The sequence below is a fragment of the Hyperoodon ampullatus genome (genome assembly GCF_949752795.1).
Source record: "Hyperoodon ampullatus genome assembly, chromosome: 11".
NCBI lineage: Eukaryota > Metazoa > Chordata > Mammalia > Artiodactyla > Ziphiidae > Hyperoodon > Hyperoodon ampullatus.
Window position 1 is genome coordinate 67,635,885 of NC_136924.1, and position 21,675 is coordinate 67,657,559.

General features: G+C 36.1%; 1 protein-coding gene across 1 annotated transcript in view; it reads left to right on the plus strand.

Moving 5' to 3' along the window:
- Positions 1 to 21,675, plus strand: part of LEMD3 (LEM domain containing 3) — a gene marked incomplete at both ends in the record, with an annotated part of 64,352 nt that overhangs the window by 28,719 nt on the left and 13,958 nt on the right. The window contains 3 exons of the mRNA XM_079715541.1: positions 3,543 to 3,580; positions 8,232 to 8,298; positions 10,580 to 10,647. Of these exons, the coding sequence (XP_079571667.1) occupies positions 3,543 to 3,580; positions 8,232 to 8,298; positions 10,580 to 10,647 (173 nt within the window). The remainder of the gene's footprint in view (positions 1 to 3,542; positions 3,581 to 8,231; positions 8,299 to 10,579; positions 10,648 to 21,675) is intronic.

The window sequence follows — 21,675 nt, forward strand, 5'->3', positions numbered from 1 at the left end:
GTATAGAAGTTCCCTCACATGTCAAGCACCATTCCTGCTGTTTTATTTCCAAAGCACTTAGAACCATTTGACATACTATATATTTTAAAAGTGTATTTGCTCATTGTCTCTTCTAACCCCTCTAAAATATAAGCTCCTTGAGGGCAGAGATATTATTTATTTTATTCACAGCCACATTTCCAGTGCCTAGCACAAACTATTCAATAAATACTTATTAAATGAATAAACTTTATCTTTCTTTTGAGTTGTAAAAGAACTTTGGTCACCACAGACTTTTATTCCCTTTATTGCCACTGAGTGACCAAAATGGGGCCTTCCTGAGGAGGACATCAGTTCATTTGGTCAACATTAAACATATACTTTGCGAATACAGGCATACCTCGGAGATATTACAGGTTTGGTTCCTGACACTGTAATAAAGTGAATATTGCAATAAAGGGAGTCACAAGAGTTTTATGGTTTCCCAGTGCCTGTAAAAGTTATGCTTACATTATACTGTCCATTAAGCGTGCAATAGCATTGTCTAAAAAAACAATGTACGTACATTTATAATATGCTTCATTTTTTTCCTTTTTATCTGCGAATTCATAATGGTTGACAGTTTGATCTCAGCCTAAGAGAATGGAAAAAAGTTTACACTTGATAGAAAGGATCAGTAAAACTAGTAACATTTTTTTTTTTTCAATTTATGTGAGAGAAAGAGGCTTAGAGAAGGAGAGGAAACAATGTGTCTTGAAAGTAAGTAGGAAAGTATCACAAGATTAGAATTAGTTCCTTGAAGCAAAATGTGATGAGAAATCATTGGAGAATTTTGAGGGGTCTAGTAGTATAATTAAAGAAATATTTTTAGGACTTCGATTTTTACAATTATTAGGATAGTCTGAAGAAGAGAAGTCAAAATTTAAGGACATTTATTTTAAAAAGTTTGGTATATTTGAGGTTTGAAATAATCTGAACAAGAAAAATGAAGGAGAAATGGCAACACCAGGAGAATTTGAGAAAAAGCAGTAATGAGAAGCTGTTCGGGGTGTAGGGGATATAGGAGGACAATAAGTTTGAAATACTAACTTGGCATTATCATTGCTTTAGGATAAGAGATAAGAACTATAGTTTACTCTCAGTTTCCATCCCTAGAAAAGAGGCTAAAAAATGAGGTGGCATTTTGCTGTAGATTGCTTTTGGAATATGGTTTCTTCTCTACAATTGCCTAGTTAGCAGGGGGAGGGAGGAATGTTTTCACTAGGGGTAACAATATTTGTTGTATCCATTAGAAATTGTAGGTAATGTGGATGAGATAAAAAGTACTGATGTAGTTTTAGAAATACTGAAATGATTTAGGGGAATAAAAGTTAGATGCATAAAAATGCATTTGGTTTGCTAAAATTGCTGTTTTTAGATGGAGTTTCCTTTTTAAACTTAACCTCAAGACTACATTTACTTTTGTTAATTTAATAGGTCCATCTGTTAATTTAATAGGTGACAGTTGTCACAGGAAGTTGGGGAACATTTTTTTTATCAGTAGGTATGTATATTGTTGGCTTTCAGATATGTTATACTCTTGGGTATCTAAACCTATTAGACAAGAGGCAGAAATTTAGAAAGATACAAATGGCAGAGCAATGTTTTTCAACAGAATTACTGTTCTGCTCTTTGGCTTTCCCTTTGTTATCCTATTCCTCTCCCTTCCCAGTTGCTCAGAACGTACCCTTCTCCAGCTTCCTGCAGAGTTTAACACTTTTGCTTCAGTGTTAACACATAGAGTAGAATAAAGAAGGGCAGGTTTAGCCTAGACAGCTCAAATAGTACTTTTCAAACACTGACTGTATGTTCAGTACTGTGCTTGGCTCCAAGCATATGAACATGAATATATGTGATCCCTTGTCATGAGAAACTCATAGTAGAGCAGTCTAGTGGCAGAGCATCCACAATCTACAGTAATACTTTCATAGAGATACTTGAAGAGCTAGTTTTTCATTTAATAATTTTGACAGAAACAAATTTGTAAGCAGTCAAAAATGGTCCTCTCATGGCCTTTCTTCATAGATATTAAAACCTGTTTTTAGAATTGCATGTTTTAATATTTTTTAGAATTACTCTTATAGAGGGCAAATAAAATACTCATTGTTTAGTATTGTTTGACCAATTTATTTTAAGTAGATTGACAAAAGCATTTTTGGTAGTATATTGAACTAAATATGGCTTTATTTTAAATTGTTCAAATTTTACATTAATTAAAATTAGTGTTATTAAAAAGTATCTTTTTAGTCTAAGCATGTTCTGATTCTTAACATTTTATTTAATCTTTAAGCTATATTCCTCTTTCTAGTCCCTTACTGAGTACTTTTGATCTTCTGTTTTTCAAAATTTTTTCTTTCTCAGCATGAAAACCCTATTGCTTTATAGAAAAATGATGTCTGAAAATTCATTACCAAATTCCTTTAGATGATAGCAGAATACATTTTTGCCTTGTTTTTTTTTATTGTACCTTTTAACTTAAACTGGTCTCACACATGAACTTTCTTAGAATCAGGCAGTTCCTGGTTCCTATGGGACTTCCTGTTTTCTCAAATAAAAATAGAAAAGCACCTCAGAAAGGAAACCTGGTCAGTGTGAACTACTTTGTAGGCTCAGTTAGTCTTAGTTGTGACCTGGCCTATAGAGATCCAGGTATCTGAAAGCTTTGAATATTTTTGCATGCAATTTTAAAATAGAGGAAAAGGAGGAGATTCTAAATAATAACCAGAGAGATGCTACATAATCAGCCATGAACTTGTTTGTATCTTTTGGGGGAGGGTGGGTGTATGGAGGTTGGATAGAAAGTGGTAAATCCTTTCTTTATAATATTTATTAGAAGTAAGAAGTTGTTTAATACTGAGACTTTATTCTTAGCCACTTTGATGTGTATATTTGTTTCATGCCACTTTTCCAGATGTTAGCAAGGACTAGGAAGTTTTGTTTTTTAATCATTGGAAGTAAGAATTCTAAATGAATTATTCAGTTTTAAAGCATCTTGTAGATTTGCTCAAGTAGTAACTGCCTTTAGTCTATATTTTGAAGAGAAACCAAGTTAAGGTGAAGAAATGATAGTCATTAATAGTAACGATAATAGGTAACATATATTAACTGTTTGACACTGTGCCAAGCATTTTGTATGGTTTATCTCATTTAATCCTCACAACTGTATAAGGTAGGTATCATCATTACATCCTTCCATTACAGAAGAGGAAACTACATCTTAGAGTGGCTAAATAGATGGTAGTTCAAGGCCACGTTGCTAGTAAGTAGTGGAGCTAGGACTTGAACCAAGTCACTCTAAGTATTGTAGAGCAAACCACAAAATCATAGTGAGAATGGTAAATATAGTAAGTCTGAAAAATTAGTTCCCCAACCTTTATTATCATCAATTTGTTTATATATTGTTTGCATGTTTACATTCAGTTTTAGCATAGTACATGTTGGCATTTCCGAGGACTTGTTTAGGGGGATTCTAATTCTCATTCTTAAATGATGCTAACAGTTCTCTCTTTTTCTTTCCTTGATAGTAAAAAACCCCTTTGATGAAACATTTGGAAAAATGAAAGTAAGTAAAAAATCTTAATACTGATACTTTGTCTTATGTTTTATATGATAAAGGTAGTAGGATGACTATCACCTAAAAAGTAGTAATTTTAAAGGCAATAAATTTTCTTATTTTTGAGTATTCCTTGACCACAGTATAATTAAATCTGACACCAGTTTCCACCTAAGAGCTGACCTGTTTATCACTTTGAGGTAAAAGCCACTGCTAAGTAAAATGGCAGTGGCATGTCATCTGGGGATCTGGTCTTACCCTTAAAAGTATGCCTGTTTTCTTAATTGTTGGGTACCCTAGCAGTTTTTGTCTTTTTTGCCCTCCTTTTGTTCTCTTTCGATTTTTTGCTCATTGGCATGCCTTTTCAACTGTCAGGAAGGCAAAGGATTTAGAGTCTTATGCAACTTATTTATGATTCCTTGTATTTTTAAAGGATTTATAATATTAATTTTAACCTAAGTTTTACTCACATGAAAATATTTTTCACTTATCATTCATCATTACAGGCACTCCAAAGATTATGATATTTGAGTTTATATTATAATACACAATTAGTTATTAATTTTTTTTTATTATAGGAACTGACAGTAATACAGACCTGTACGGAAAACATTATTTGTTTACTAAAGGATATGTAATAATTTATAATCAGATCCATAGAATGTTACTTTAGATTGTTAGTAATGATTATTTTCTGTAGTATTCTATTGTGGTGATGTTGTTTTTTTTAAAAAGTTGACTTTATCATATTAAGTATAACATTGCTGCTGGCATCATAATTTAAATTTGCACAGTATACTCACTGAACATTGAAAAGACAAGACTTTATTTTCTTCTGTATAATTTTCCCCTTGGGGGAACCTGAGGTTCCTAATCTCTAAATAATAATAATAACTGTAATGAAGATAATGGCAATTAACTATGTTAAGTGTTTATTCTGTTCCAGGCACTATGCTAAGTGTTTAAAATCCATTAATATCGGGGCTTCCCTGGTGGCGCAGTGGTTGAGAGTCCGCCTGCCGATGCAGGGGACACGGGTTCGTGCCCCGGTCTGGGAGGATCCCACATGCCGCGGAGTGGCTGGGCCCGTGAGCCATGGCCGCTGAGCCTGCGCATCCAGAGCCTGTGCTCCGCAAGGGGAGAGGCCACAACAGTGAGAGGCCCGCATACCACAAAAAAAAAAAAAAAAAAAAAAAAAAAAAAAAAAATCCATTAATATCATTTAATCGGACTTGATACAAAAATTGAAAATATCCTTGAGGAGAAAATTGGCTGAGATACAAGAGGGAAATATTTAAAGGTGATAATATGTGAGAAAATTTGGTAGAGTCACCCTACAGTTTGGTTTTTCCCCCAAGAATGAGAACTTTGCTTCAGAGAATGATTTGTATTAGTAAAAGAAAATCTGGAGCTTACCAAAACACACAATTAGAAGGTAGCTATTTCAAATTAAAAAATTATTTTTGTTTAATGGAAGGTTACTTGAAAGCTTACTTTAAATATGGATTTATTTGTAGATCTTTAACTTGTTTTCAGGGTGATCAGTAGACACATTTCAAGCTGAATATTAGGAGGCAATCTGAAAAGCAGACAGAATGGAAGAAGTTTGTAATGAAACTATAAGCCAATATAAGTTTCTGTAAGAAAGTAACTTTAACATTTGATGTACACCCTTTTCGGATTTAGTTCTAGTTTAGCATATTGGTGCTAAAGATTATTGAACCTTTCTATTTCTCAAAATTGATTTGTTCCCATTAATAAAACGTTCCATAAAAACTATTTAGATCGTAAGTTAGTTGATCATTTGGATGGCACTTGACACCCTTGTAATATATAGATGGTCATTTTGAATGAGTTGCTGTTGGAAAAATAATTCTTGAAAAAATTATAGCTGAGCTTTTTGGGCGTTTAAATGCATTGTATGCGAATGGAATAGCATGTATGTTATCCAGTATGAGATCCAGTTACATATGATTAGGTTTTGTTATTTCTTCTACTTGTCTAGTCCAGTGTTTTTTGTTGTTGTTTTTAATGTATTTATTTATTATTTATTTTTGGGCTGCATTGGGTTTTCGTTGCTGCACAGAGGCTTTCTCTAGTTGTGGTGAGCAGGGGCTACTCTTCGTTGCAGTGTGGTGGCTTCTCTTGTTGTGGAGATGGGTTCTAGTTGCACAGGCTTCAGTAGTTGCAGCATGTGGGCTCAGTAGCAGCACGCAAGCTCTAGAGCGTGTGGGCTCAGTAGTTGTGGTGCGCAGGCTCTAGGGTGCACGGGCTTCAGTAGTTGTGGTGTATGGGCCCAGTAGTTGTGGCTCATGGGCTCTAGAGTGTAGGCTCAGTAGTTGTGGTGCACAGGCTTAGTTGCTCCATGGCATGTCAGATCTTCCCGGACCAGGGATCAAACCCATGTTCCCTGCATTGGCAGGGAGATTCTTAACCACTGCACCACCAGGGAAGTCCTAGTCCAGGGTTAATATATGTGAATCAAAAGATGAAGTTTAGGGCTTCCCTGGTGGCGCAGTGGTTGAGAGTCCGCCTGCCGATGCAGGGGACGCGGGTTCATGTCCTGGTCCGGGAGGATCCCACATGCCGCGGAGCGGCTGGGCCCGTGAGCCATGGCCGCTGAGCCTGCACGTCCGGAGCCTGTGCTCCGCAGCGGGAGAGGCCACAGCAGTGAGAGGCCTGCGTACCGCAAAAAAAAAAAAAAAAAAGATGAAGTTTATTCCCAGGCCTCTGATGTTCATTAAAGATGTAATCACAGAGGACAGTGTCAAATTTTTGGATTTAGTTTTGGTTTTGAAAGGGGTGTGGGGATAGGCGTGATCAGGACATGCAAAACGAAAAGGGAATCGGTCCCTTTTCCAGTTAAGGAAGGAAACAAACTTCCAAACTGTCAACCACTTTAGTCCTGAAGCTTAATCAGATTTACCTTGGTTTTATACGTCAAGTCCACAACCTACACTATCATTGGAGCTCCTCATCTTGTTATATTGAACATATTTATTATTTTGTGGTTTAATCTGTCACAGATGCATAGCTTTCAGAATCTTGAATTTCAGCCCCTGCCATTACTTTTTGATGTCTAATTTTTGCAGTTTGGATTTTTAAGCTTATGTGATAAGGACTGGCTTGATTCTGAATCAGGTTGAGATAGAGTTGAGGGGGTAAAAAGCAAATGGGTTGTAAGGCAAGTAGTCAGCTGAAGGAATGTTACTTATCTTTATCAACCATCTCACATAAAGCCAGGGACCCTGGTGGTAGGATTGTGGAGCCTTTGATGAGTTTTTCTCTTCCTAGTACCACTCATTAAAGCTGCATTGATAAAAGCATGCCATCCATAGTGTGCAGACTTGTCTCTTCTGTCCTTGAACATATAGCGTGAAAACAAATGGATGAGATTACATGTCACTGGGCATATGAATTTTACTTTCCCAGCTTTTTTACTATCTTGTCTGAATTTGTTCCTGGTCATATTCATACAGTAATCCTATTTTGTTAGAAACTTAAGGAGAAAGGAAATAATAAAGACATAGCCCCCTCATAAATCATGAGTTTATTTCAAATAGTGTGATAAGCTATTCTTACCCCCTCTCCTAACCTACCCTCCCCCGTTGCTTGTATCAGTTTCTCTTAATTGTGATTGCTCTTAAATTGAGGTCTCATTGGTTTAGACTACTTGTCAGGGTGCTTAGACATTGCAGTAGTCTCCACTCTGGTTTCCTTTCATATGGTCAGAATAATATTCCTGATGCACAGTTCTGTTTTACTTTTCTTGTCCTAAATGTTCAGAATGAAGTCAAACTCTTTGTCTTGGTATCTAGAGCTCTCTAGCCATTGACTCCAAACTGCTTTTCTAGCAGTTTGCTGAGTCAAAGTAGGCTCTGGTTATGTAAGAAATATAACCAAAGGTTTTATTCCTTCAGGCCCATGCTGTTCCTTCTGCCTGGAATGCTGGTCAATTCTGTTCTTTCTGTGAAGCCTGATTCAGATATTCCCGCTTCCATAAATGGATCTTCCTTCCCCTCCACCTTCTGTATTTACATTGTACCTTGTTTGCAACTATAATATAACGTTTAGTATGTATTTTGCCCTTGAGAACAGGAACCATCTTGTTCCCTGGGTTTCTCGCTTTGCTGAGAACAGTTCTTAACTCGTAGATGCTCATTAAATGTTTGTTTCACTTTAATGGTTCATAAATTTATACAGGGCCACTTTGGGACCTAGGAGGGGTTGAGGGTTAATTTAATTGAAGTGTCATTACTCATTTCCTTATTATGTGGTTGAGGCAGGTTAAAACAAAACATGAAGAAAACAGTCTCATAAAAATACACATGGGTGTGCATTGTATAGAGGGGATTGGGAGCATTGTTTTGGTGGCTGGGGGAGTTTGTTGTATATGAGACCTTTTCTAGCACTAACCTTAGTGCCGGTTTCCCAATCATCCTCAAGAAGGTAAAATATTTAGAGTGATAGTTTAGATTCTTAGATTAAGGTTTCTTTAAGATATGGTAGCCATTGGTTAAATATGAATTTGTCTTTCAGATTATGTAGCTTCTATGGTTTTTAAATTCATTCACTGTTTTTCTTTTTGAATAAAAATTATTAATTGGTGCATTTTTCCCCCCGGAATTGGATATTTTATAATAATTTCTTTTAAATTTAGGAAAGTAAGAAAAATCTTATGATGAACACTTTATACAAGCTTCATGATCGATTGGCACAGCTTGCAGGTAATTGTTTTAACATTCATAGTCTCGAAAAGTGTTTTGAAAATTAATTTGCATATATAGCATGCAGTATCAGTAGAAATGGTTTTTCCCAAGTTCAGTGTTGTTATGTTACATTGTGGGGTGTTTTCTCTTTAGAAGTTTTTAGTCCTTATATGGAGTGGGTTTTTATCTGTATAGATACGTTTAATGAAGGCCTTTTTCCTGCCTGCCATATGTATACAATGAAATATAGATATATACTCTATGGTAAAAGTCATCACATTTTTTTATTGCATTGATAATAACAAAATTCTGAAATCTTATATATCAGTTAAATTGGGTAAGCAGAGGATTAACTAAAATCCTCGATTAAATATAAAAGTGCGGATTTTCCTTTGGTGATTGTATAGGTGTCATTTCCTTGGATAAAGTAAATATATTACAGAATTTTTTTCTCCTGAAACATCGCATTTTCCTCATATTCTGGTCTTAGTAAGACTTTGAGAGTTCTCAGGTATGCAACATATCTGCAATTAGAATAATATAGGTGAATTGGCATGAAGTTTATCATTTATAAAAGCTGTAGTAGCACCTTATCTATTACCTTTTAACTTTTTTCAGTTATTTCACATAATCTGAAAGAAGAGACTTTGGATTCTCTTCATATGAACAGTTACAAGAAAAGAAAAATGTAGTGTTCCAAACTTTTGTTTGTAGCAGATCCTTTTGTAGAAACTAGATCATTGGTAGAAACCTAGTAGGTGAATGTAGAACTTCTCTGGTCGAATGGAAGCATTGAGAATCCTGACAGTTCCCCATCCTCTCACCACTTTTTGTTTTTTTTTGGGGGGGGTCCTTAATTCTGGTCAGATTTTTTTGGCTAATAATTGTGTGTATATCACTAAAAGTCTTCTTTGCATTGACTGGAAGACTGTTATATACATATGCTGCAAACTGATGACATTTATTTGGTATGCTGTAGCACCCAGAAATGAAGTATATAATCTACATGGAATTCCTCATGTTGCTGCTACAAGCTTCTAGAGCTGTCTCTATAGCAGTGTTTTATGAAGTGTGTTAGATCAGCATAGTCTGGGGTGCTTTTAAAGATATAGATTCCTTCTTCTACAGCAGGGGTCTGCAAACTTTCTTCTGTGAAGGAGCCAGATAGTAGATTTTTTAGGCTTTGCGGGCTAGACTGTCTCTGTCACAACTACTCATTTCTGCTGTTAGAGCCTGAAAGCAGCCATAGATAATACTTGAATGAGCGTGGCTGTGTTGCAATAAAAATTCATTTATAAAAACTGGTGGTAGGCCAGATTTGGTCTGTGGGTTTGCCAACCTCTGCTGTAGATCTGTGGAATCGGAATCTCTGAGGATGGATTATAAAATTTGAAGACTTACACGTTCATCTAATAGGTATTTCTACCTGTTTTACAACCATGACCATTAAAATCTGGCTACTTGAACAAAACGATAAATAGGAACGTGGTTGCTTTTATGATAGAAAAATTTGCCAAGGATTTTACTTTAATTATTGTACTTTTATGTTAAATTTTTTTTTTAAAAAGTACTTGAAAGAAACAAGTAGGAGAAACTTAAAATTGAAGTTCATTGTAAGGATAATTGATCTCTAATAACCACAGATAGCCTGAAAAAGAAAAAAAGGCTTTGGATTCTTCTATAAATAGTTACAAGAAAAGGAAAATGTAGTTTTCCAAACTTTTGTATGTAGTACACGTATTTGTAGAAACCAGATTATAGGTAGAAGCTTCTAATTTCCCTATTGATTTGTGTTATAATAATTTAAGTTATGCATACTCCTTGCTAAAGATAGGCTTAGTAATACTCCGAAAATGTACATTTTAATTCAAACTTACTTGAACTCTTGAATTATTAGCTTCAGTTAATAGATGTATGAGTTAGCACAATGAATTTTCCCCCTTGAAAAATAATACATCTATAGAGGGCTTTCTTTGTGCCAAGGTCTATGGATAGGCATCAGCATGACATGATTCCTACCCCTGGCTAACAATTTCATTGGGAATGTAAGAGGAATGTATGTTTCTATCTAGACTGAAATACATTTAAAGGTTGTGGTTGATATAAAAATATTTGTTTATATTGCCTATTGGAATTTATTTCTAGAAAATATAAATGAGTGTTTATCTTCTTTCTTTACTGATTATAATAATATAATCTATAATTGTGTAATTTGTAAAACTAGTTTGGTTAATCATATTTGTTTTCTTCTGTTTAACATAGTACTGATTCAAAATTAATAATATGCTAATCTTTCCAGGAGATCATGAATGTGGCAGTTCTAGTCAGAGAACACTTTCTGTCCAAGAGGCAGCTGCATATTTGAAAGTAAGCAGTGAAATTAGAATTTTAATAGCTCTATTCTTAAAATTTATGTAAATCATCACAACTTATATCTACAGTACCATGCATTTGATTACTTTAATTGTACTGTTACAAGCTTGGGCCTGCTGTTTGGTGTAATGTGAGCAGATAGAGAAAGCAAAATTACTCAACATTTTTTGTTTTAGTTTGTTTTAGAACATTCTCTGTGAGAGAATGCACATTAGTTTGGAAAGGGTGCAAACACCATTGGTGAGAGAGAAATTGAGATAAGTAAGTAGCATATAAGAAAGCAAGTAAGCGTCTAACTATTGTCATTTATTTCAATTCTTCTGCCCCAGGATAATTTTATTTCAGGGTTCTAAGAGAATTTGCAGATGTATTTTCTGTACCACTGTAAGTAATCTAGGAAATCCTAGATAAAAGGAAAGGTACTAGAAGGTTAAGATGGACAGGTGTCACTCTGATTTCCAAAAAGGGGATAGTGGATTTTGAAAACCATATTGGGGAGCTTGATGTTAATCCAGTTCCGTAAAGATAATTCCATAAAGATGTGAGTATTTGCAGATGGAAATGCTGATCCCTAGAAGTTGGCATCCATTCATCGTGAACAAGTCATGTCATACAAACTTCATTTCCCCCCTTTTTGTGGTAAAAAAACATGTAACATGAGATCTACCCTAAAGTGTACAGTATTATTAACTGTATATGCATCATTGTGCAGCAGATCTCTCAAACTTTTTCATCTTGCATTACTGAATCTCTGTACCCATTGCGCAGCAACTCCCCCTTTCCTCCTCCTCCCAGCCCCTGACCACCACCATGCCACTTTCTGCTTCTGTGAGTTTGACTACAGTAGATACCTCATAAAAATGGAATCATGCAGTATTTGTCCTTCTGTGACTGGTTAATATCTCTTAGCACAGTGCCCTCAAGGTTCATCCATGTTGTACTATATAACAGGATTTCCCTTTTTAAGGCCGAATAATATTCCACTGTATATACCCCACATTTTATTTATCCATTGATATGCTGGTGAATATTTAGGTGTTTCCACTTCTTGGCTATTGTGAATAATACTGCAGTGAACATAGGAGTGCAAACATCTCTTAGATCCTGTTTTCAATTCTTTTGATAAATACCCAGAAGTGAGATTGCTGGAACATATAATAGTTCTATTTTTAGTAATTTGATGAACTTCCATACTGGTCTCCATAATGGCCGCACCATTTTACATTCCCACCAACATTTACAAGGGTTCCCTTTTCTCCATATGCTTGAAAACTCTTATTTTGTTTTCTTTTGGTTCTGGTTTGTATTTTAATAATGACCATGCTAACAGGTGTAAGGTGATATCTCACAGTGGTTTTGATTTGCATTTCTCTGATGATTAGTGATGTCAAGCATCTTTTCATATACTTATTGGACACTTGTATGTTTTCTTTGAAGAAATGTTTATTCAGGTCCCTTACCCATTTTTAAAATGAGGTTATTTGATTTTTTTTGTTATTGACTTGTAAGAGTTCCTTGTTTACTTTTGGATGTTAACCCTTATTAGATATTTGGTTTGCAAATATTTTCTCCTATTCCACAGATCCCCTTTTTACTCTGTTGATTGTTTCCTTTGCTATGCAGAAGCTTTTTAGTTTGATGTAGTCTCACTTGTCTCTTTTTGCTTATGTTGCCTGTGCTTTTGGTGTCATATCCAGAAAATCATTGCCAGGTCATATTTAAAAAATCATTGCTAAGGGCTTCCCTGGTGGCGCAGTGGTTGAGAGTCTGCCTGCCGATGCAGGAGACACGGGTTTGTGCCCCGGTCCGGGAAGATCCCACATGCCGCGGAGCGGCTGGGCCCATGAGCAATGGCCGCTGAGCCTGTGCATCCGGAGCCTGTGCTCTGCAACGGGAGAGGCCACACACACAGAGGCCCGCGTACTGCAAAAAAAAAAAAAAAAAAAAAAAAAAATCATTGCTAAGACCAATATCATGAAGCTTTTCCCCTGTATTTTCTTCTAAGAGTTTTGTAGTTTCATGTCCTGTTTAAGTCTTCAATCCATTTTGAGTTGATTTTTGTGTAGTGTAAGATAAGGCTTCAGTTTCATTCATTTGCATGTGGAAATCCAGTTTTCTCAACACCATTTGTTGAAGAAACTATCCTTTTCCCATTGTGTGTTCTTAGCACACTTGTTGAAGATCAGTTGACCATATATGTGAGACTTTCTCTGTTTTCTTCCATTGTTCTATGTGTCTCTCTTTACATCAGTACCGTACTGTTTTGATTACTGTACTTTTGTGATATGTTTTGAAGTCAGGAAGTATGGGGCCTCTAGCTTTGTTCTTCTTGCTTAAAATTGTTTTGGCTATTCAGGATCCTTTGTGGTTCCATATGAATTTTAGAATTGATCTTTCTGTTTCTCAAAAAAGTGCTACTGAGATTTTGATGGGAATTGCATTGAATCTGTAGATTGCTTTGGGTAGTATGGACATTTTAACAATATTAAGTCTTCCAATCATGAACACAGGATGTCTTTTCATTTATTTGTGTCTTGAATTTCTTTAAGCAGTGCTTTGTAGTTTTCAGTGTATAAGTCTATCACATTCTTGGTAATGTTTATTCCTAAGTATTTTATTCTTTTTGATGCTATTGTAAATGACATTTTCTTAATTTTCTTTTCTGATTTTTTATTTTTGTGTATAGAAATGCAACCTCTTTTTTTATACCAATTTTTTTATCCTGCAGCTTTGCTGAATTGCTTAAATTGTAATGGTTTTTTTTGTGGAGTCTGTAGAGTCTTCTATGTATAAGATCATGTTTCTGCAAACAGATAATTTTACTTCCTCCTTTCCAATTTGTATGCGTTTTCTTTTCTCACCTAATTGCTCTAGCTAGGATTTCTAGTACTATATTGAATAGAAATGGTAACAATGGACATCTTTGCCTTATTCCTAGTCTCCAAGGAAAAACTTGCAGTTTTTCACAGTTAAGTATATACTAGACATTGGCTTTTCATATGTGGCCTTTATTATTTTGAGGTAATTTGCTTCTGTTCCTGATCTGTCAAGTGTTTTTAATAATTTAAGGTGTTGAATTTTGTCAAATGCTTTTTCTGTATTTATTTAAATGATCATGTGATTTTTAATTTTTTTTTTTTTTTGCGGTACGCGGGCCTCTTACTGTTGTGGCCTCTCCTGTTGTGGAGCACAGGCTCCAGACACGCAGGCTCAGCGGCCATGGCTCAAGGGCCCAGCCGCTCCGTGGCATGTGGGATCCTCCCAGACCGGGGCACGAACCCGTGTCCCCTGAATCGGCAGGTGGACTCTCAACCACTGCGCCACCAGGGAAGCCCAGTTTTTTGTTCTTTTAATGTGGTGTATCACATTGATTGGCTTTTGTATGTTGGACCATCCTTGCATTCTTGGAATAAATTCCACTTGGTCATGGTGTCTGATCCTTTTAATGTGTTGTTAAAACTGTTGAACTCAGTTTGCTAATATTTTGTTGAGGATTTGCATCTGTATTCATCAGGGATATTGGTCTGTATTTCCTTTCTTGTAGTGTCTTCGTTCAGCTTTGGTGTCAGAGTAATGCTGGCCTCATAAAATGAGTGTGGAAGTGTTCCCTCCCCTTAAAATTTTTTGGAAGAATTTGAGAAGCATAAGTGTTAATGTTTAGTAGCATCCTCCAGTGAAACCACTGAATCCTAGACTTTTCTTTGTTGGGAGGTTTTTGATTACTGATTCAGTTTCTGTATTAGTTATAGGTCTGTTCAAATTTTCTCTGTTTCTTCATTATTTAGTCTTGATAGGTTATATGTTTCTAGGAATTTATCCACTTTTTTTCTAGGTTATCCAGTTTGTTGTTGAGTAATTGTCCGTGGTAGTCTGTTATGATCCTTTGTATTTCTCTGACATCAATTTTAATACCTCCTCTTTCATTTCTGATTATGTTTGAGGCTTCTCTCTCTTTTTATTAACTAAGAGTTTGTCAATTTTGCTGATCTTTTCTAAAAACCACCTCTTTGTTTTGTTGATTTTTTAAAATTTTATTTCTGCTCTAATCCTTATCATTTCCTTCTGTTAACTTTGGGTTTAATTTATTCTTCTTTTTCTAGTTCTTTGAGGTGTAAAGATGGGTGGTTTATTTGAGAGTCTCTTCTTTTTTAGTGCAGGCATTTACCACTATGAAATTCCCTGTTAGAACTGCCCTTGCTGTATCCCATAAGAAGCTGTTGGACTTCTTGAACCTGAATGTCCATTTCTTTCCCCAGATTTGGGAGTTTTGGGTCATTATTTCTTCAAATAAGCTTTCTGCTCCTTTCACTCCTCTCCTTCTGGGACTTCCATAATGCGTGTAACGATCTAACTGATAGTAAGTCCCTTAAGCCTTTCTTCATTCTTTTCCATTCTCTTTTCTTTTTGTTCCTCTGCATAATTTCAAACGACTTATCTTTGAGTTCCTTGATTCTTTGTTCTGATTGATTTAAGACTGCTTTTGAACCCATCTTGTGAATTTTTCAATTCAGGTATTGTATTCTTCAGCTTCAAAATTCCTGTTTGGTTCTTTTTAGTGTTTTCTCTTTATTGATATTCTCATTTTATTTATGCATTGTTTTCCTGAGCTTGTTGAACATCTTTATGACAGTTATTTTTAGATTTTTATCAGGTAATTCATATAGCTCAGTTTCTTTAGGGTCAGTTCCTGGAGATTTATTTTGTTCTTTTAGTTGGGCCATGTTTCCTTGTTTCCTTTGTGTGTCTTGTTACCTTGTGTTGGGATCTACCATTTGAAAACACAGCCACATCTGCCAGTCTTTACAGACTGCCTTCATGCAGGGGAAGACCTTTGCCACTGAGCTCAGATAGAGATTCTGGGGTCCCCTCAAACCTTTTTTGTGGATGCATCTTTTCTGGACTTGTGGGTATATATTCCCAGCTAGAGAGATTTTGCAGGTTTCTTTTTATAGGAGCTTGTAATCTCTTGCTCCCTCTGGTGTCTGTTTGCTATACTGCGGGTTCTCTGGAACAGCAGGAAGCTGTCCAGCTCTTTCTTATTTTCAGCAACCCCCAGGCATCTAGACTATGTCAGATCTCAGTGCTCTGAAACAGGTGATACAGAAACCAGTCCCTTGGGCAGCTCCCTGAGAAACTGAAACATTGGACACATGTTCCAACTCTTTCCCTCCTTGGGGAGAAACCAGGAGTTGGGGGTTTTCTGCCACTTATTCTGCACTGAGCTGCAGGGAGGGGCAGTGGCAAGTGAGTGTGTATTAGTTCATTGCCTTTGTTCTTGGCAGCCCCCAACCTAGTGCCCTTACCTATTAGTGCTAAGATTCAAGCAAGACAGAAGCCAGTCCCTCTGGTGGCCCCTGAAAAGTCTGAACATTGGGCATATGTTCCAGTCTTCTCTTTCCCTCCTCAAGGATAAGCCAGGAGTTGGGAATTTTCTCCAGATCACATTATGGTATGCCAGGGGAAGGGGCTCTGGTGAGTGAGTGTTATGAATTTTCCTACTTTCATGCAGCTAGTTTTGCACATGCTTGGTGTGCAGGAGGCTCTTAACCGGTTTCTAGATTTCTTACAAAGGGAACTGGTCTGTGTATTGTTGAATTTGTGTCTCCATGGGGGAAGGAGGGTCTGGGGCTTCCTATTCTGTGATCTTGCTGACATCACTCCCTCTTTTTTTTTTTTTTAATTTAGAATGTAGTATAGTTAAGGTTTTCAGCGAGGTTTTAGTGACAATTTACCATGATATGCTCGTCAAAAAAGAGAAATATGGACTCAGTTTTTAACTTAATTCATAACTTATATGTAGATACTTAAAAGATGTTGAGACAGTATAATATGATGGAGATCTGATGTTGATTCCCATTCTAGCACTGGCACATAGAAAATGTGTGTCTTGATAAAGTCCCTTCACATTTCTGTACCTGTATCTCAGTGTGAAAGTGGGATTGTTCTTATTAATGCCTGTCAGAGTTGTTGGGAGACTTGTGAGAATATAAAGTACCTAGGTCAGTGCCTGATGATTATAATAACTTCCAATAAATTTTACTTCTTTTTTTGTGTGTTTCCTAACCAATTAAACCAGTGTCACTCTGAAGAGAGTTTTCTAATAACATGCTGCAGGATTTGTCTCTCAACCTTGTTCTTTTCTTCATTTTCAGTTTTGACCTAGATGAGAACATTGATGACAGGCAAATTCGTGGATAGCGTAATAGTTAATAGATTGGATACCTAAAGGATTAGGATCCCAAAAGGTCTAAATAAGGAGGGCTTACGATTATGGGACTTTGTCTTAAGGGATGGAAAAATTGCTAGATGGATTATTGGGGTGGGGGCAAAGAAGGGATTGGATTGAGTAGGCTAAAGGGAACATAGAATCAAATATTCCAGGAAAAGGGCATAGCATGTGGGAATCCAAAGGCAGCAAGCCATTCGTTATGATTTGAAAGTGTTTTTACTTTTAGCAGTGGGAAAAACTGATCCCAACCAGTGATTCCCTCCTGCTTTCTCTTCTTTTTTTTCCCAGTTGAATCTCTCAGAGAGGTAATGACACAGATACCAGATATCTGTTATCATTGGTCATAAATTCCTGGAGCAGGATTAATTTACATTTCAGACAAACCTCAAGACTCTTAAAATCTACTGAATTGTATTTGAAGGAAGGACTAAAGGGTTGGATGGGATAGGGCTTGGGAACAGGATAGGGCTTGATCAGTAGTTAAGCTGGAGCTGAAGAAGAGTCGAGTTGGTGTGGAAGGATGATTAACTGCCTCTCTTTCCTGTCCCCAGCCATTTGATTGGATAAGGTAAAAAGAAGGACACAGAACCAGGGTTGGGACAAGTTGGAGTCTAAGCCAGGCAGCAGTAGGGTACAAGAGATTAGTTCAATTGAAGACTGGCAGCAAAGGAGTTAATGGATACACCCATGCATGAGTTAGTTGGGAACTGCCTGTATTGAATTTAAAAAAAAAAGAGTGATGTTAAAGAATTCTGGTCTTAAAAGATTTTAATATCTTTTCTCTGGGACTATTTTATGTTTCAGATTGGGTTTTGCCCCCCCTTTTTTTAATTCAGTAGAATTTCTAACGTATATTTTTACAAGAGATTTTGGATTCATTTCTTAATTAGTTAAGTGAAGTTACTTTATGTAGGTAATATCCTCCTTATACATTTAGGGGTGTGTGTGTATGTATGTATGTGTGTGTGTGTGTGTGTTAGTGTTAACCTTTTCTTTTTGGAGTCCCATTTTTAGCTTTTCAAATGCTGTGAAATCTGGTATGGCTTGTTACCACCAAAGATGCAGTTTGGACTGCTACTAAAAGGAAAAAAAGCATTAAACAGGGTTTTTTCCAAAAAAATTAAGTTTTCAGGTTTAGATAAATGCTTTTAGGTGCTGTTTTTAATAATGCTTATTTTTTCAGTATAACATTAACCCATGCTTATGATTTAACTCATACAGAAAATAAAAGGAAAATTGCATTTCAAATTCACCACCTAAGGTTAGCCACTCATTTTGGTCCATGTTTCTCTAGTCTTATATTTTTTCCCCCAAATTAGTATCACTATAAATATTATAAATGTCATATTGTAAATATTTACATATTCTTTCCTTAAAGTTGTTAGTGTTTTCCCACGTCATTGTTCAGGTTTTTAAAAATTATTTCTTTTTTATCACTGGATAATATTTCTTTACATGATTGTATTGTACTGGTTTGTGGTTTTTTTTGGTATTATGAAAGCACCTTAATTTTTGCATTATAGTACTTGATTTTGTGATCATTTCCTTAGGAAATAGTCCTGCAAATGAAATTACTTGTTCAAAGAACTTTTGTTAATGCTTTTGATACATGTTGCCAAATTACTTTCTAATTTTTAATGATAATTTTAGCACAATCTATCCAAAATTGATATTTTATTTTACCCAAGTTCTAGAATAAGTATGGAAGAACCCCACTACGAAGCTAGTATCAAATAATGATGACCATATATATATTGTAGGCTTTCTGCTTGTGGAGAGGGATCTATTGTACCTTTTATGTATTTGTACTATGGTTTCAACTGCAACACAATTAAGTTTTTGCATTCAGGAGTAAATGAGCCAGAGAATATGTAGCACTCCTACAGTATAAGCTAATTTTTTTTCCCAACTTCTAGTGCATTTTAAGCACAGTATTACTAAATGTTTGATGGAGTACAATGAGTGAATAAGCCTCAGTAAAAATGTTTAAAATTTTTCTTCAATTTGATTCTTTACATTCTATTTTTATTTTATTGCTCCCACTTTCTCCTTCAAAGGAAATTTAAATAAATGTGACAATTTAAATAACTTAAACACGTTTTCTTACTTCTCCAGTGTTTTTCTTGAACTTTTTATTCATCATTTTTGAGATTGAAAGCTTGTTTTGATTTGTAAAAAGTTAAGAGGTCCCTCTGGTGGAACATTTAGGAAACACATGGCACTATATTTTCATGAAAAGACAGATTGCTGGGCTTCCCTGGTGGCGCAGTGGTTGAGAGTCCGCCTGCCGATGCAGGGGACATGGGTTCGTGCCCCGGTCCGGGAAGATCCCACATGCCGCGGAGCGCCTGGGCCCGTGAGCCATGGCCGCTGAGCCTGCGCATCCGGAGCCTGTGCTTCGCAACGGGAGAGGCCACAACAGTGAGAGGCCCGCGTACCGCAAAAAAAAAAAAAAAAAAAAAAAAAAAGACAGATTGCTTTTTAAGTTAGATGGTGGGAGCTTTGTATGATAACTTAACAGTAGAATGATGTAATGGATGGTGGTTCATTTCCTAGGTCACTTTCAAGACCTGTTTAATTTTTAACCCAATATGTTTAAGGTTTGTGAAGAATATAATAGGAAAGAAGATAGCTGCAAATGTGCCAAATTATGTGCTGGATAGATTTTTTATGAACTAGCTTGGAATGCTAATCCCTGTTAATAAAATTGTGTCTTTGTGGAAAAATAGGTATTCTAAGAAATGAAGTGAGGGATGCATTTCATAATAATTATAATATTTCAAGTATAATTTATCTTAGTACTTTCTGTATGTTACCTTTGATTTCACAATGATCCGGAAAGGTAGGTGGTGTCAGACCCACTTTATTAAGAAACTAAAGCTCAGGGAGGTTTAATAACTGGGTCATCTAGCAAGTAAGTGATGGAACTGTGAATAGAATCAAAGTATTTGCTGTTTTCACTGTATTGTTCTACCTCTTAGATGGAAGGCCTGGGTTTATAGCCCCTACCCTCATCTACTGAGTGGTCAAGGGACTGACCCTGAATAGGGTTTAGAATCTGAAGAATTGATCAAAGTATATGCGTCTGCATAAATGACTTATTTTCTCTTATTTCCGCTTAAGGTTATACACATAGCTATTCAGTAGTGGGGTCATGATCTGATTCCAGGCCTCTTTGATTCTAAGGACCATGTTCTTTCCATTATTCTTGGAGGTGAAATACCAAGTTTCCACTGAATCATCAAGAATTAAATCATACTCACTATTGATTTCTGTGTGTCGTATTTTACTTAAAGGTAGTATCTAATGTATGGCATGTATCATCTCACAATTAAGCAGAATATTCACTAACTAGAAAGCCACGTAGCTATTATTACCATGTAAATTATCCATTTGTGAACTATATCCAATAGATTTTTAATCTTCACTTGACTTCTCCCTGTACCAGTATCATTTTCCCTCTTTACAAATGTTTTGTTACTTTATTTAATGAACGGAATCTTTTACATGAAACAGTATTATTTTTGTACTTTGTAATCCAAGTTCGAAGCATCTGGTACAGGTTTTTAAATACACATTTTTGGCTAGTTATTTTGAAAATAAGTAAATTTGTAATTGGGAATCATGGGTGTGTGTGTATGTGTACACATATAGTGTATTAAAATAGATTTAAAGATTTGGGAAAACATGCTTTGAATTTAGAAAGATTTCTATGAAGCAATCAGCAGTGTGTTAGCAGAACTATTGCCTATAAGTAACTAGTAATAAGCAATTATGTTAATAGTAGACCTGCTTTTAAAATTAAAAACTTAGTTTCCTCCTGAGTTTTGTCATCAGTTATTAGAAAATGGGTGTTTTATGATACAGGAATGTCTTACCTCAAGGGCTGGCAAACTGCAGCCTGTGAGCTGTTTTTGGGTATGGCCTGCTAGCTGTGTTTATACAACAATTTTAAAGGTCGCTTAAAAAAAATAGTGACAGAGACCAGAAGTGTATACTGCTGCAAAGCTTAAAATATTTATTCTCTGGCCCTTTACAAAAAAAGTTGGCCTACCCCTGCCTTACAGCTTTCCAGGTAGCTCCAAAAAGTGAACAATAAAACACTTCAGACTCATAATCAGGTAGATGCTGTGTATGCTACAGTGTTAGCATGAGCTACTTAATTAGCATAAGCCAGAAAAAAATTCAACTTCTATGTCTATAAAAATTCCATTTTGGGCTTCCCTGGTGGCGCAGTGGTTAAGAGTCTGCCTGCCGGTGCAGGGGACACGGGTTCGTGCCCCGGTCTGGGAAGATCCCACATGCCGCGGAGCGGCTGGGCCCGTGAGCCATGGCCGCTGGGCCTGCGCATCCGGAGCCTGTGCTCCGCAACGGGAGAGGCCACAACAGTGAGAGGCCCGCGTACCACAAAAAAAAAAATTCCATTTTATGATACTGTAGAACTCTAAGTACTATGTAGAATACTTGTGGAAGTAATAGCTTATTTAAGAACTCAACACCCTTTTAATCTTTAATGAAGTTTTAAATAATCATTTGTTTTTTGAAAATCTGTATTCATAAAGGAACATTCCATGGTTCTATTGTATTCCAGGTAGTCATTGGATATCCAGGGGTATTAACATAGGAAAGGAAGACAAAAAATGGGAAAAATAACAACGGATGCCCTTTTCTATCCTTAGTGTTTTATAAACTAGAAGTGTTAAGCTCTTTGTTCCTCCACATACTTAACTTATTAGAGTAGGTGTCCTTGTTAATTTGAACCATTATGTACATTTTTAACGATAATTAATGAG